This window comes from Ochlerotatus camptorhynchus, unplaced genomic scaffold (genome assembly GCF_037179485.1).
Source record: "Ochlerotatus camptorhynchus isolate MF236.1 unplaced genomic scaffold, CSIRO-AGI_Acam_v1.1 ptg000027l, whole genome shotgun sequence".
NCBI lineage: Eukaryota > Metazoa > Arthropoda > Insecta > Diptera > Culicidae > Ochlerotatus > Ochlerotatus camptorhynchus.
The window spans coordinates 218,133-232,042 of record NW_027040519.1 but is presented as its reverse complement, the minus strand read 5'-3'; the positions used below and the strand labels follow the sequence as shown (position 1 = coordinate 232,042).

Genomic DNA, 13,910 nt, shown 5'->3' with positions numbered 1-13,910 from the left:
CTTCCCTGAATGTGTCCAAACGATTGTTTAGCCTTTCAGCTTCAATCTGATTATATTTGAACGATCGAGCAATCCAGTAATGCTACATTTTTCTTCAAATAAAGCATACGCACTACAAAATGAGGTTGATTTCGAGTTGCCGATAATAGAACAGGTGGTTAACACGCAATTCTAATGGGAAGGTTGCCGAAGAAAAAGAGACTGCCGACAATAGTCACACTCACCTGAGAAGTTTGGAGCGTTGTAAAAACGCTTTCAAAACGTTTTGAAAAATTCTGTCGATTTGAATGGATAGAGAAGCAAGCAGCAGATGAATGTAAACAAACAGACACATCATATATGTGCGTGACGCTGAGAAAATGCTAGTAGAAGTGCAGACGCTGCTTAGATTGACGAGAATACGTAAATTCCCCTATATATAATATGTATACGAGAAAGGCATTACAAGTAACCAGTAGGTAGTAACTCATAAAACACTGGATGATTCCAGTGTTTTATTTAAAAAAAATATTTTTAGCTTCTATCTGCAGCAGCATTTGCAGCTTTTATTGACGATGCTGATTAATATACTAATTCCTGAAAATGTTTGTCGGTTTATTTCTCAAATGTTCAGATGTAGATTTTTCTATTATTTCCATTTTATTGTTCAATTAATTTCCACATCATAGTTCTTACGAAAATGCTTCTCAAAAATGCAAATATTGAATTATATTCAAAGTGTTTTTATGTTACTTCATACGCGAAGTTAACGATTTTCAGAGTCGCATTAATGGCCCTTCGCTCATTTTCAACTTCTATTCAATTTTCATACTGCCGTACTCTAACGGAACTATCCACCTACCCTCTTCTAAAGATCATTCTCTAGCTAATAAATCATCACACTAAAGCTTCATGGTAGCATTTCCAACCAACTCATTGAATTATATTTTTTAGCGTTATAGGGGAAATGACGGCTTCGGCATGACAGACTATTTTCGGCAACACAAATTGAAACACTATTTTTACTGGATTTTCTTACGAAAACACTTCGCTGAATGCATGCAAACGATTCTTTATGCTTTCAGCTTCAATTTGACTATATTTTTACCACTGAGAAAAGGCAATCTAGCAGGTTTTCTTGATATGCAACACACGCACTACAAATTGTAGCTGATTTCGAGTTGCCGATAATAGAACAGCAGATTAACATGCAGGTCAAATGGAACGGTTGCCGAAGAAAAACTGGTTGCCGGCAATACTCGCTCTTACTAGAGAAGATTGGAGCTTTGTAAAAGAATTTCAAAACAGTTTTTGAAAATTCTTTCCGCTGAAATTGTTAGAGCAGCTGGCAGCAAAAGATTGTAAACAAACCAATACAACATATGTGTGCGTTCCTGAGAGAAAAAGGCTATAGAAAAAAGGCCGCTGCTTAGGTTGCCGAGAATACGTAAATTCCCCTACTTAATACAAGTTCTAGCAAGATTTTGATCCGCGAGATTTTTTTAATAAAATCTGATAAAACCATTTCAATTATTGGTCATCAATTGCTTGTCAATTTCCCTATGGACAATAGGTAAATCCACAAAATTTACAATATAATGTGTGCGTTGGCAAAAGAAGCAGAATATCTTAATGAAAAACCTGGTACATTAGTTGAAAGTCATCTGATAAATATGTGCATTACTTACTGTAGAGCTTATCTTGACATTACAGCAAAGGATTAAGTACCAAGAAAATCCCTTAATTTGTGCAAGACCATACAGTAGTAGTCTAAAAATTGCTCTAGAATTGGTGTTAGCCAACTAGACTTTGATAAAATATCGCATATTTGTGACAAATCCACACATTTCTTATTAGAAGTTTCAAAATATAGTGAATGTATTGAACATACAACACATGACACCGCAGTCGTTACTAAATATATCCCATTCATCACCATCATCAACTGCGTTGTGGTCAACGGATTATCAAGTTTGCACTTTTACCACCCCTTCAAACCGTCGATGCTTCCATTTTCTATGTTTAGCGTTTGTTTTCCTTTTGTGTACAGAAGAAAAAAAAAAAAAACACACACTATCGCGATAAACCGCTCCCGAGGACTTGAACAACATGTCTGATATCAGTTCAGTTGCTATGAATGGTTTCTGTTTACTAGCAAATAATACTCGTAGGTATACCGTTATGGACAAAAATCCGTACACCTCATACAAAAAGTAGGCGTTTTGTATGAAACATTCGGTTTTTGATTCATTTCTTAGGTGGACGGATTTCGGTTCCCGACGGTACATACACACTACCTAGTTTTATCGAGATAAAGACGCCACCAGCGAGCACGTTATAGCAAGCCGCAGGGAGGTGTGACCTTCCGCGCGGTTTCCACAGTCTGTTGGAGGCCATAGGTAGGGTAGTCGGTTGTCCAGCGCCATCATCGTCATCATAGCAGCCTCTTCTATATATGTGACTGCATCGCTGCCGGTGGGTTGAATTGTGCGGGTGGAATCACAACATCGCTGGCTGGTAAATAGGTTATTTTTGATTCTGTATCCACAATGTTGTGCGTGTTCTTCAGCAAGCTATTGCATTGCATTATGAGAATTCAGGTGGCCAATATTCGAAATTGACTTTCTCCAATTCGTGCTTCGAGTTCGTTCATCGGTAGTAGACTATTCAACGGAGAAGACCCCAGAAAATCAGGTTTCTAAGCCATATACGCACCGAAATAAATAGATAAATTTCAATCTAATTTTTCTCTAAATTGAATAGATAGTTTCCAATGTTTGAAGATGTTCATGAAAGCTTATATTGTATGCTTTCAAATTGCGTATGCAGTGGTTATTAGGGTGGTTTAAAATATCGATTTTGCTCCACCTAGCTAAATCGATTCTTAATCCCAAAATTTGAGATTATTTGGATGCGAACTCATACTGCACTAACCTTTGAAGTCTAAACATATGGGAATGACTATAGGAAAAGTGTACTTTTTGATTATCTTTTTGGTACACATATTTCATCTACATCTTGTACCCTTCTTAGTTCCCTAGAACGGCCTTAGAACGTAAAAAGCCTCTATTTGTTTTATCAGCATAAATGTATCGCCCAAGATATTAAGAATTAGGATTTAGAACTGCTGACATCTGCTTTGATTATTCTGCTCAATATAATCATACAGACTTACCCAAAAATCCTGCTGGTCGGACTCGTTTCGTGAGACTAGATCGTCGAAAGGGATCGTCGTGTTGGCTACAAATACGTCCGTGATCGGACCTTCGTGGAATATCGTCATGCCAAGTACGTTGGCGTTTTCCACCTCGTGTATAAAGCTTTCATTCCACACTGGATCGAATGTGCGTGGTTTTGTCGTGGATCGTTCTAAAAGAAAGGAAAACAAATGGAAAAAAATATTATTACAATGACAAAAATAACAGTTCGCTGGGAAGTAATCCTGGCTTATGTGTGTAAAGTGTGAAAGTAGGGTGCTTCATTTTGAAAAAAAGTTATGAATTTCTAATAGGCCATCCTCATTCACAGTTCGATTCAAAACTTCAAAATAGGAGCCTGTGCGAAAAATGTTAAAGATTGCTGAAGGTTTAGAGGTCACGCCTATGGTTTGAAGTTTGTATGGTGATTTTGGTGGATTAGTATGAGTGACAGTCCTGGTCGTTTTATTTCAGGAAATGTTCTTTTAAACTGGGAGACAAATTAACGAATGAGTAAAAAAATCACTCCAAAACTGGCTACTAAGATTTGTTATTGGTTACCACGGTAACAGGTTGCAGTAGTTGACGTCGGGACGCCTACGATGCCCGATCAGAATCGACGGCAGTGTTGGCAACAGTATGGGAAATTATTGATTTTCACTTACACTGCTCTTACTTTGGTTGTAGTTGTCCAAACGTTGAAAAATATGAATATGCGGTTGTAATGACAATAATCAAAAAGCCTATTGTTGTTATGATGAAATTGGCGTTGTTTTCTTGCACATAATATTTGTCAATTTACTATATTTTGTAATGTTTTCGAATTTCTATCTATGCTCTAACGCTGGTCGTAACAACAATAGACTTTTTGGTCATTGAAATAACAACAACATACATATAAGTTTTTTCAACATTTGGACAAGTATGAGCAAAGTTAGAGCGACATAAGAGTTTTTGAAAATTCTTCCATAGTAATTCCCATACAAATATCAAATCATTGGCGTAACCTTCATCAATCTTTACCATTGTTTGCACAGTTTCATATTTTGAGGTTTTGAATCGAACTGTAGGGTGGCTTATCAGAAATTCATCACTTTTATCAAAATGAAGCACCATAGTGTGGCAGGTACTATTAACCCACTTTAAAGACGGCATTATTTATATCCCAATGATTTGTAGTAGCTGTTCAGCAATGTGTGTTGTTGTTTACATAATGCTTAATACGTTTGTGTCCCGAAAGTGCATTTTTTTTATCCAAATTATCATAATGAGAGGCATTTTTCTGGAACAACGCAAGCAGATCTTGGACGGATGAAGTAAATATCGGAGCAGTCCAAACTGTTAGCTGGAGCGGGAGATCGCTTTCGATAAAAAAAAGGGTGCCTCTGTTTGAGATTTCGTTGGTTAAATACTAGGAAATACATCGTCGAGTTACGTCCAGGTGCCAAGGCAAGTAACTGGCTAAAAATATATTAAAAAAGCAGAAGAAACCGACATTTTTTGGTGCACAGAACAATACAAATTCACATTTTCTTGATAAATCCCTTATTGCCCTGTGCTCCGAAGAATTACGCCAGAAACTGGCCTCATCCGTCGGACTAAGAGCTCAAAAGCAAAACATAATTTGTTTTCAGTTGGTTCCAGTGCTGGTTCCGGATAAATTCGGAACATTATTCTTCTTCTTCTTCTTCGCATTTCAAGCTTAGTGCTTATCGCATATTAGCTTATTGCGTGCTCTCAACTTAGTGTTCTAGATGCACTGCACTGAATCTTAGATTTTTTTTACGTGATTCCGGATACAATCCGGAACATCCGGTATCAGGTTCTAGCTACCAAAATTTCTCCAGATGTATTACCATGGTACTAAAATTAGGAAAAAGAAATTTAATATCCTTATTGTGACTATTCATAATCTTTAAATCTGACATTTTTAAGGTGATTCTAGATACAGTCCGGATCATTCGGAACCAGGTTCCAGTGACCCAAATACACGCACTAAGCATTCTCATAGTATTAAATTTAAAAAAGAAGACATTTGTGATTATTCAAAATCCTTGAATCTGAACTTTCAGGTGGTTCCAGATACAATCCGGAATATTCGGAACCAGGCTCCAATGACCAAAACTGTCACCAATACGTATTCCCTAGGGTAGGGCATCCCTGATCTCAGTCGGTAAAGGCGCTGCTATAAAGCAAGACCATGACGTAGGTGGCTGGATCAATAGGAAACCATTCCCTAGAAATGTTCTGTATGTAGAACACTCAAGAGAAATTTCCACTGTAACACTGATGGACATATTTTTAAGAGGTTAGAAAGAACTGCTAGAGAAGTCTGAAGAAACTTCCGGGGAAAGTTAGAAAAAATCACTGGAAGAAGCTGAAAGAATCTGTCGGGAGATATTTAAACATTCAGGGAAAGTGATCTTTGATAGAAAGTTTCAGAGCAAGTCAGAAGACAATTTCGGGTCAGCAGGGCTCCTGGGGGAATTCGGAAGGAGCTTACAAGATAAATCGTAAGAATCTTCAGGTGGCAGTCTGGACAAGCTCACAGATGACGTCAGGTTGGAAGAAACTGCCAGGAGAAGTTGGAGTAATCTTCCGGTGAAAGTCTTAAGAAAAATCGTAATAAAACTAGAAATAGCTTCCACGGAATGATCCAAAAACTAGTCAACTTGTAAAAAGCATCGTATATTAAACCTTTAACAAAATAGTGCATATAAAATAACACCAAGTTGTTTATATATAGAACATTTAATATGTAACTGGAAACATTAATTTATATTTAGAACCGTGAGTTAAGCCAAAAAGCCCAAAGAGAAGTATTTATAATAAAGAAAGAAAAAGCCCAGGGAGAGGGGGGGGGCGTCAAATACCCCCTCTTAATATAAGATTGATTGATTGATTTCTTTAATATATAGACTTTCAGCCGTTGGTTGGTTCGTCTCTGACTTCATATACGAAAAAAATAATTATCTTCATGATTCTTGACCGCCAAAATCACCCTTACAAACGAACTATACCAGTTGATAGAGAGATCATGTACCTAAGTGATTGTGTTGTTATTTCGTAAGTATGATATTCAGTGGCGTCCCGTAACCTCACTTTTTACCTGTGCACAAACTTTCAAAACCAGATTTAATGCTATATTCATACTCGAATCGGTTGAAAAATACACTTAATCTTCTAGTTTACTCGATATCTATCAATTGCAAGCAATATTTTCATAATTGTTTGCGTTTTGTGGGTTGGTGCACAGGCAGATTGAGGTTAAGGAAACGCCACTAATGATAATTTATTCCGCAGAAATTGACGATTGAATTCATTATTTACAAAAGCAGCTTTATAAAAATTAGATTCCGGGAAATCTTTAAGTGAACTCGGACTTTGCTATTTAAGCTTCTATAATTTTTTATACGGATCTAGTAGATCAAATGTTACCTACTGCCCAACATACATTTATCAGTGTTGGTTTGGCTGTAAAGGTTTTAGGACAGCGTAGCCTCAGAAAAACATATCAGTACCGTAAAACGGAGTGGAGTTGATCAGTAGGGTGTACTTGATCAATAAAAATTCTCATCATTATTTTCAAAGAGAAATAGTGTCATTGTTTTAGGGCATAAGACTGCATGCTATTTCTACAGAATTCGACATACAATAACATAACTGAACAAAAATAATGAGAAATTTATGTGATCAACTACACCCCACTAATCGAATCTACCTCGTTTTACGGTAATGTCTTTTACGTCTGCGGATTAACCACAATGTTGTTTTTCATGAGAAATTTATTTAAGCACCTTGCTAAATTACGTCTCAAAATAATATTAGGTAGCGCTACGATCACTTTGATTGACTTTATGCTCGCTTGACGCCAAGCGACCAATCCTCTGGCACGGCCATTGAAGCTGCCGTAAGTGATAGTGGTGGCGTTGATGTTGGCATGATTTTAGGCATCGTTCATACGTTACCATAATCATGGTGTGCCGATGAGATCCACTCATCCAAGTATGACTAATCGATAGCACAGTCATTGTTTCTCGATGCTACCGTGAATTCACTTCTTATAGTTTCATCGAGCGATACAAAAACTGCTGAAATACGCCATTAGCTAAATGTTCACCTATACCGAAACGTTACCATGGCCATTCAAACATACGCATAAACGGAGCTGATCCATACTTTGATCTATGACTACTTCTCTCTCCATGTCGAACAGCTATCCCAGATCTGTCCAACGTTTTTAAACCGCGGGCCAAATGTCCATATCCAACCATAACATGACTCCATTTCTGATTCGCTTAAGGCATTTATCGAGTTGAAATATGTCTTGTATTCTTTGAGCATAGGGTACTACGAGGTACATTATGTATATAATATTCAAATGCAAAAATAACAATGCACGTTTCCATCAAATCGGTTTCGTACGTTCGAAGAACTTATTGCTAGCATCATAAGAATAAGTGCACCGAAGACACCAAGACAATTAGACGGAAACTCGCACTTTTATCACACTTTTTAATAAGTAAAAACGCGCTTATTAGTCCAGTTTGGGGTGAAATGCGTAAAAATTAATGAAAATAACATCGACACTATTATTAATTCAAGAGTGAACCTTCAAAAAGTCGTATCTGCTTAAACTTTAATTGCAGAGAGCAATGATATTTTTTCCGACCCCATAGACTTTAATCGCGATTTATAAATCAAGATTTAAGTCAAAAGCATTTTGACGCTAAACTCTCAAATTGACAGCTCGCTCCCATACAATGTCCCACCGACGGTTGCTATGATGGTGATTTTTGCTAATGTAATCACACTTAATTAAAATAGTTCCAGTGCGGTTCTCTTTCAATGCGTATTACGGATATATATCCGTAAAGAACCCAATTGTAGATTTTCTCGTTAATTTAAATCCACGTCATTAAGTAACGTCTAGAACCTGGAATATTTCAATCATTCATTGATTCGACTAGACCATTTCCACGCCAAATAGTAAAACATGACTAGACCTTCTCCGATTTACATGAAACATTGCATAACTGTTTGTTATAGACAATCAGTCACATTTTTGAAGTAACCAGCAATTTTGGATTTTGTATTTAAAAAAAAATTACGTGTGACATTTTTCAATGAATTGTAGCACGAAAACGTCACTTTTGATCGAAATGACGTATGACAAAGTTGTTGAGAAAAGTGAAACTGTGGTGGTAAAACGCTTAGAGAAGTGAACTGAATGGAACAGGTGAAGGACTTCCCAATATATATGTAGCAGAATAAATATAAAGTTGACATTATACCTATCTTCATTAGGTACAATTGATTATAGCAAACTTTTTTAAGTGAGTGTAAGAAGTAGAGATGGTCGGGTACGGGTATTTATACCCCAAACCCGACCCGTACCCGTACCCGACGGGTTCGGGTCGGGTACGGGCATCTAAAAAAATATATGTCGGGTTCGGGTATTAAAATTTCCATACCCGACCATCTCTACTTCTGACCAACCACAGCCGTTGCCGAAGAAGGCTAAAATTGCTGACGAGGATATAGATTCAGCAAGCGACGGTGAAATTGAATACACTAAACCAGTACATGAGCTTGATCGATATCTGAAGCACCATTTTACATGTAGGTTTTTGTGGAATAACAATTGAAAAATAACTTTAATATTTTATCTTATAATGTCTTTCAGGGTCTGAACTTGGTGTGTCTCGATTGGAAGAATTTGTAGCAGAAGATTTCGATGTGGCTAAATTTTGGCGAAAGCCAAGTGAAACCTCTCCGCCTATCTCAAAGCTTGCTGTTGCTTATTTTTTTTTGCCTCTGTTATGACATACACAATTCTACCTAGGTATACAACTAATAGAGGACTGAAAAAAGTCACATTAGGGGGTTTGTTGATTATTTGGATATATTGGAGAGTATTCACATATAAACTTGTTTCTCTTCCGCTGTATCTAAATAGAAACGGGTAAGTCTGACAGCTCTGGGAATGAATTCTTTGTTTTTTTTAATATACAATCATGGAAAAAACATCTCGTTGCTGTACATCACGACTAACATTTAAAAATGGTCTGAAGTGTAGAAAATTATTATTACTATAATTATTAATTCGCATTAAATTGAGAACGGCTGGACTTAGAAAATATATGTGTATGTGCCAATTTATCGAAAATTATGCGTAGAAATAAAATAATTTTTTTTTCTCTATTTATGAGATTTTCAGCCGCAGGCTGGTTCATCTCCGCAACATAAAATAAATTATTATTTTAGTAAAACATATGCAATTTCATCAACTTGAAAAAAATAAAAATAAATAACTATAGATTTGTTTTAAGCAAATTGCCAGCCTACGCTCTTTACCAAATTTTAGAACATTTCTTCAGTTTTTTTGATAAACAAAAATTATAAAGATTGAAGGGGGAGTGTTTTGAGATAATCAACGTTTTACTTTTTTTAATATAAATTTACTAAGCTTTTTCTTTCAGTGTATTTTTCCTCAAAGATAATTTAACTACCTACAACTTCTTCACAGATATCATTTGATAAGATCAATGGTTTCCGTGTTATGATTTAAAAAAAAAATATAATCCATAATACGCTCTTCTCAAAAGTTACTGTCAAGAAAAAAAAATCACATTTAAATGAAAATTGCAACCATTGGTAGCAGCGAACATGTGAGGAATGTTTCATTCAAATGAGAAGGGTTCGAGACAAAATTGACTTTTTTTTAGCGTTTTGGGCTGGAAATGCTCAATGCTTTTTGATAAATTGTAATTTTTAAAACATTTCTAGAATTTTTACTCAAAATTACAAAAAAAAAACGTATATATAATATTCGCAAAAATACTTTATTTTTCTCTATAACTTTGTCTCAGGCATCATTTCGATCAGAAGTAACGTTTTCGTGCTACAATTTACTGAAAAAAGACAAAAACGCCATTTTGAAAAAAAAAACAAGATCCAAAATGACCGATTATTTAAAAAAAAAATTAAAATTGTTATTGAAATCGGAGAAGCTCGAATTTTTCAGATTCGTCATTTGGTGTGGAACTGCTCACAAGCTATTCTAATATATTGAATAAAGGCTCAGCTTACATTTCAGTCGATAATTCCAATGGATTCGATGCATCCCTTATAACTTTTCTCTGGATTCTAGATTACAAAAATACAATTTCAGAAAATCAAGCTTCTGTACTGTTAACAGTTTGAATTATTATTTTTAGCTATTTGATTTTAACACAGACATTCACGCAATGTACGAAATTCACTTTCAAAGACGAGTACAACAGCTAGTTGTGTTTTCTAAACAAAGTTGGAGCATAGGAATCAAAATTAAAAATCAGAAGAAGATTTATCGCAATCAAGATTTGTGCATTTTCCAACGTGTAAGGAATTGAGAGCGACATTTGAGATGTCATTATTGCTTACCGTTACTTACAATGCGTTATCATTTAGCTCGTTGATCGCTTGTCATTTTGTCGATATTTTTGGTAAGACTAAAAATCGCAATTTTCTGTAGTTCTTCACCTATCACCCACGCTATCAAAGGAGAGTTAAAATAGTGCAATTGTCTGTTGATTTTTTTCGATTTCTCCAACAAAATACTTAACAGCAACTAACAATTTTCACAATGTAAACGCTTTACTCATTTCATTTATACAGCCTCAAGCTGTATTCCAAACGTTGTACGATATGAAGCAACCTTTACTCAACCTCTATACAAGCAAATCTGGTGAACTTAGTTAGCTACTTATGGCTATGGAGATGGTTAGCACAAGCTCTTATTGCATATCCATTTACGCTTCTATAAAGTTGTTATCATGCCGTTTAGTTGTAACTTGAAAGGCGCTTATTCAACCTTTCCCGGTTATCAAATAATCACTACACAGCTCTCTCTTGAAGCCGGGTTAAAATATTGTTCACGATTTTTGTTGTTGTTGGAGGAATTTATTGAGTTTATTTTGCTGTGAATCAAATGAATCGGAAACCACCATTTATTTCCCTGCACCGGAACCTGGAATCGAACTCGAGACGGCCGCATTGGCAAACCTTGACACTAACAACTCACACTTAGATTATTTTAAAGGTTTCTGTAAAATTTTACCGAAATCTCAACAGCTGAACATTCGGTAAACAATTTTACAGTTTTCCTCTAATTATTTACAGATAGCTGTGAAAAATTCACAGATATTTGTGAAAAATTCCAGGAAATCTGCAAAATTGTTTACCGAACGTTCAGCTGTTGAGATTTCCGTAAAATTTTACAGATTTCTGTAAAAATTTCTAAGTGTGCGAACTGATGTAAAAGAATCTGCATGCCCTTCTGCAGCAAGATCGCTGAGTAGAGGCTTTATAAAAGTATACATGAATAGCTTTTCTCGACTAGTTAGTTCAGCTTTGTAAAGGAGCGGAGTAAAAGCTGTAAAACTGCACACGTCTAAAAATAAGTCTAGTTGACTGTAAAAATACTTCCAAAGTAGCGCTAACACAGTTTATTAACTGATTACAGTTTGTTTAGTTGTTGAAAAAGCACTTTTGATGTTTATGTTATTCAGCAAGACTGGTTGGTTATTTAGAAGCCATCAAATGAGTAATATATTCACTTTGTTAGCTTTGTTTTGCAGCTACAAGTTCAAAGTTGATTGGTATGTGTATACCGTATGCGTGATAATGTTTGCACCATTTAGCAATGTCAAAATTAAAAATATACTCAAAAATTTCGTTTTCGAGTTTTTTTTATTTATTTAAAGGGGGATGTTTCTCAGAGTCTTAATCTATGTTAATCATCGATTGAGTTTCCACTTGCTGCAATAACGGCCTCCACACGCTTCCGGGATGTACGGCAGGTTGTAATAATGTAGTCTGGATCAATTTTTCTCCAGGTACGGTTCAATGTTTGTCTGAGGCTTGCTGTACTCAGGTGGCGTTTAGAACAGGCCTTGGCCTTCATGACGCGCCAAATTGAGTAATCCAGCAGATTAAGATCGTGGCACACATATCCTTCGCCCAGAACGGAAGATGTTCCTGCAACCACTTCTGAGTGCGGTTCGAGGTGTGGCATGGAGCCCCATCTTGTTGAAATACAACATTTGGCTTTGGACCGTACTGTTCTTTGATCCACGGAAGAACATACTTACTTAAAATCCCGATGTAGACCTCCTTGTTGACCTTTTCGCCTTCTGGAATGAACACCGGGTCCATTGTTTTGCCATCGGAAGCCACCAATCCAAACACCATAACGCTAGTAGGATGCTTGGTCAGATACCGGTTCTTGTGCTCATCGGCCACGTCTTTTACCGGAAGAGAACTAATATACCGGTCGGTTCTGGAATTTGATACGGGATCGACGGTAAACATGCTCTCGTCGGTGAACAGGATTACCGGATTTTTTCGCTTAAGGAAGTTCAAGATTTTCTGGCATCGTTCGACTCGTAGCTCCCGGATGCGGTTGGTAATCATGTGAGTTTTTTTTCCGTGCTCTCGACTTCGCCCCGCAATGTTCCTTTACGATCTTCCGTGTCGTAAAGTCACTGATCCCGTGTTCCTTTCCTTATTGAACGCACTGGATTCACCCGAATCTTCCTTTTGATAGCAGCGATAACCCTTGGAACCCGAGCTGACCTCGGACGACCTGTGGCCACCTTCGCGGATAGTTGTTCTTTCTATTCTCGGTCGAAAACCCTTTTGAAGGTCCACCGGAACACTCCCACGGCGATTGAAATGTCTTTTTGCGACATTTGCGCGTGGGACAAATCACAAATACGCTGCCACTTCGTCATGGTACAACTGTCAAACTAAGTAATTAAATTTTCTTTTATACACAGCCTACTACGGTATGAGCTATAGGTTACGTACATGCAAAGAAAACCAAGGCATTGTATGCACAGGTGAAACGGGAGCCTTATTTGTACGATTGTGCAAACATTATCACGCATACGGTAGACGTGACATTAGCGTTTATTGGCTCCTGTTTTTCAGTGCGACTGACAAATTGAATAATGGCTGTGAAAATGTTGAGTAAACGCTCACCAAAACTATTTTGCTAGCTTCTGCCTGCTGCATCTGCAGCTTTTTTCAGCTACTTTACAGCACAACACTGGAAAAGTTGGCTTATAACGCTGAAAATGTTAGTTGGGCAGTCACCAAGTGACAAACATATGAGGCTCATAATCGCTTCAGTAACGTAACTCGTCACTGAGTTACAAAAAAGTGATAGAAAAGTGACGCTCATAATCGCTCCAGTGACGTGAATCTTCACCAAGTGACATAAAAGTGGCTCAAGTGATATTCATAATCGCTCCAGTGAAGTGACATTCAGGTAAAGTGACGGTGATAATAGGGGTCGAGGCCAAATGTTGGAAATATGTTTTACTAAATGAGGTTATTCCAGGACTTAAACGTACATCGGTTTGCTTGCTAAAAACAATAATACCATCGACATACATGATTGTAGTACTGTTGTACTCCTTTTATACAGTTTCGCAATCGCCGTACTAGATTTAAGGAGTACAACCATAGAGGTAACTCTAAGACCAGAATGTCCCGAAGAAACGTGCTCAACTTGTTGGCTCAGCTCTGGTACTCTCTTCGGTCCCAAGCTAATCGATGCACCCCTCGAAACATAGGAATATCCACGAACCCCGCATTTTGTCTGTCAAACTTTCATAGCAAATCAATACAAACATAGTGCAGTACTAGAATTTCGACTAGAATGGGGTACGTTAATCGATTTGCTTG

The 13,910-nt window shown here is 37.0% G+C and overlaps 2 protein-coding genes across 3 annotated transcripts in view; both read right to left on the bottom strand.

Moving 5' to 3' along the window:
• Nucleotides 1–13,910, bottom strand: part of LOC135708320 (uncharacterized) — a 501,509-nt gene that overhangs the window by 390,571 nt on the left and 97,028 nt on the right. The gene's annotated exons all lie outside the window — the stretch shown is intronic.
• The window catches only part of Pkc98E (Protein kinase C), a 66,160-nt gene that overhangs the window by 25,413 nt on the left and 26,837 nt on the right, over nucleotides 1–13,910 (bottom strand). For both annotated transcript variants that reach the window (XM_065230349.1, XM_065230359.1), the window contains exon 2: nucleotides 3,155–3,348. In XM_065230349.1, the coding sequence (XP_065086421.1) occupies nucleotides 3,155–3,348 (194 nt within the window). The remainder of the gene's footprint in view (nucleotides 1–3,154; nucleotides 3,349–13,910) is intronic.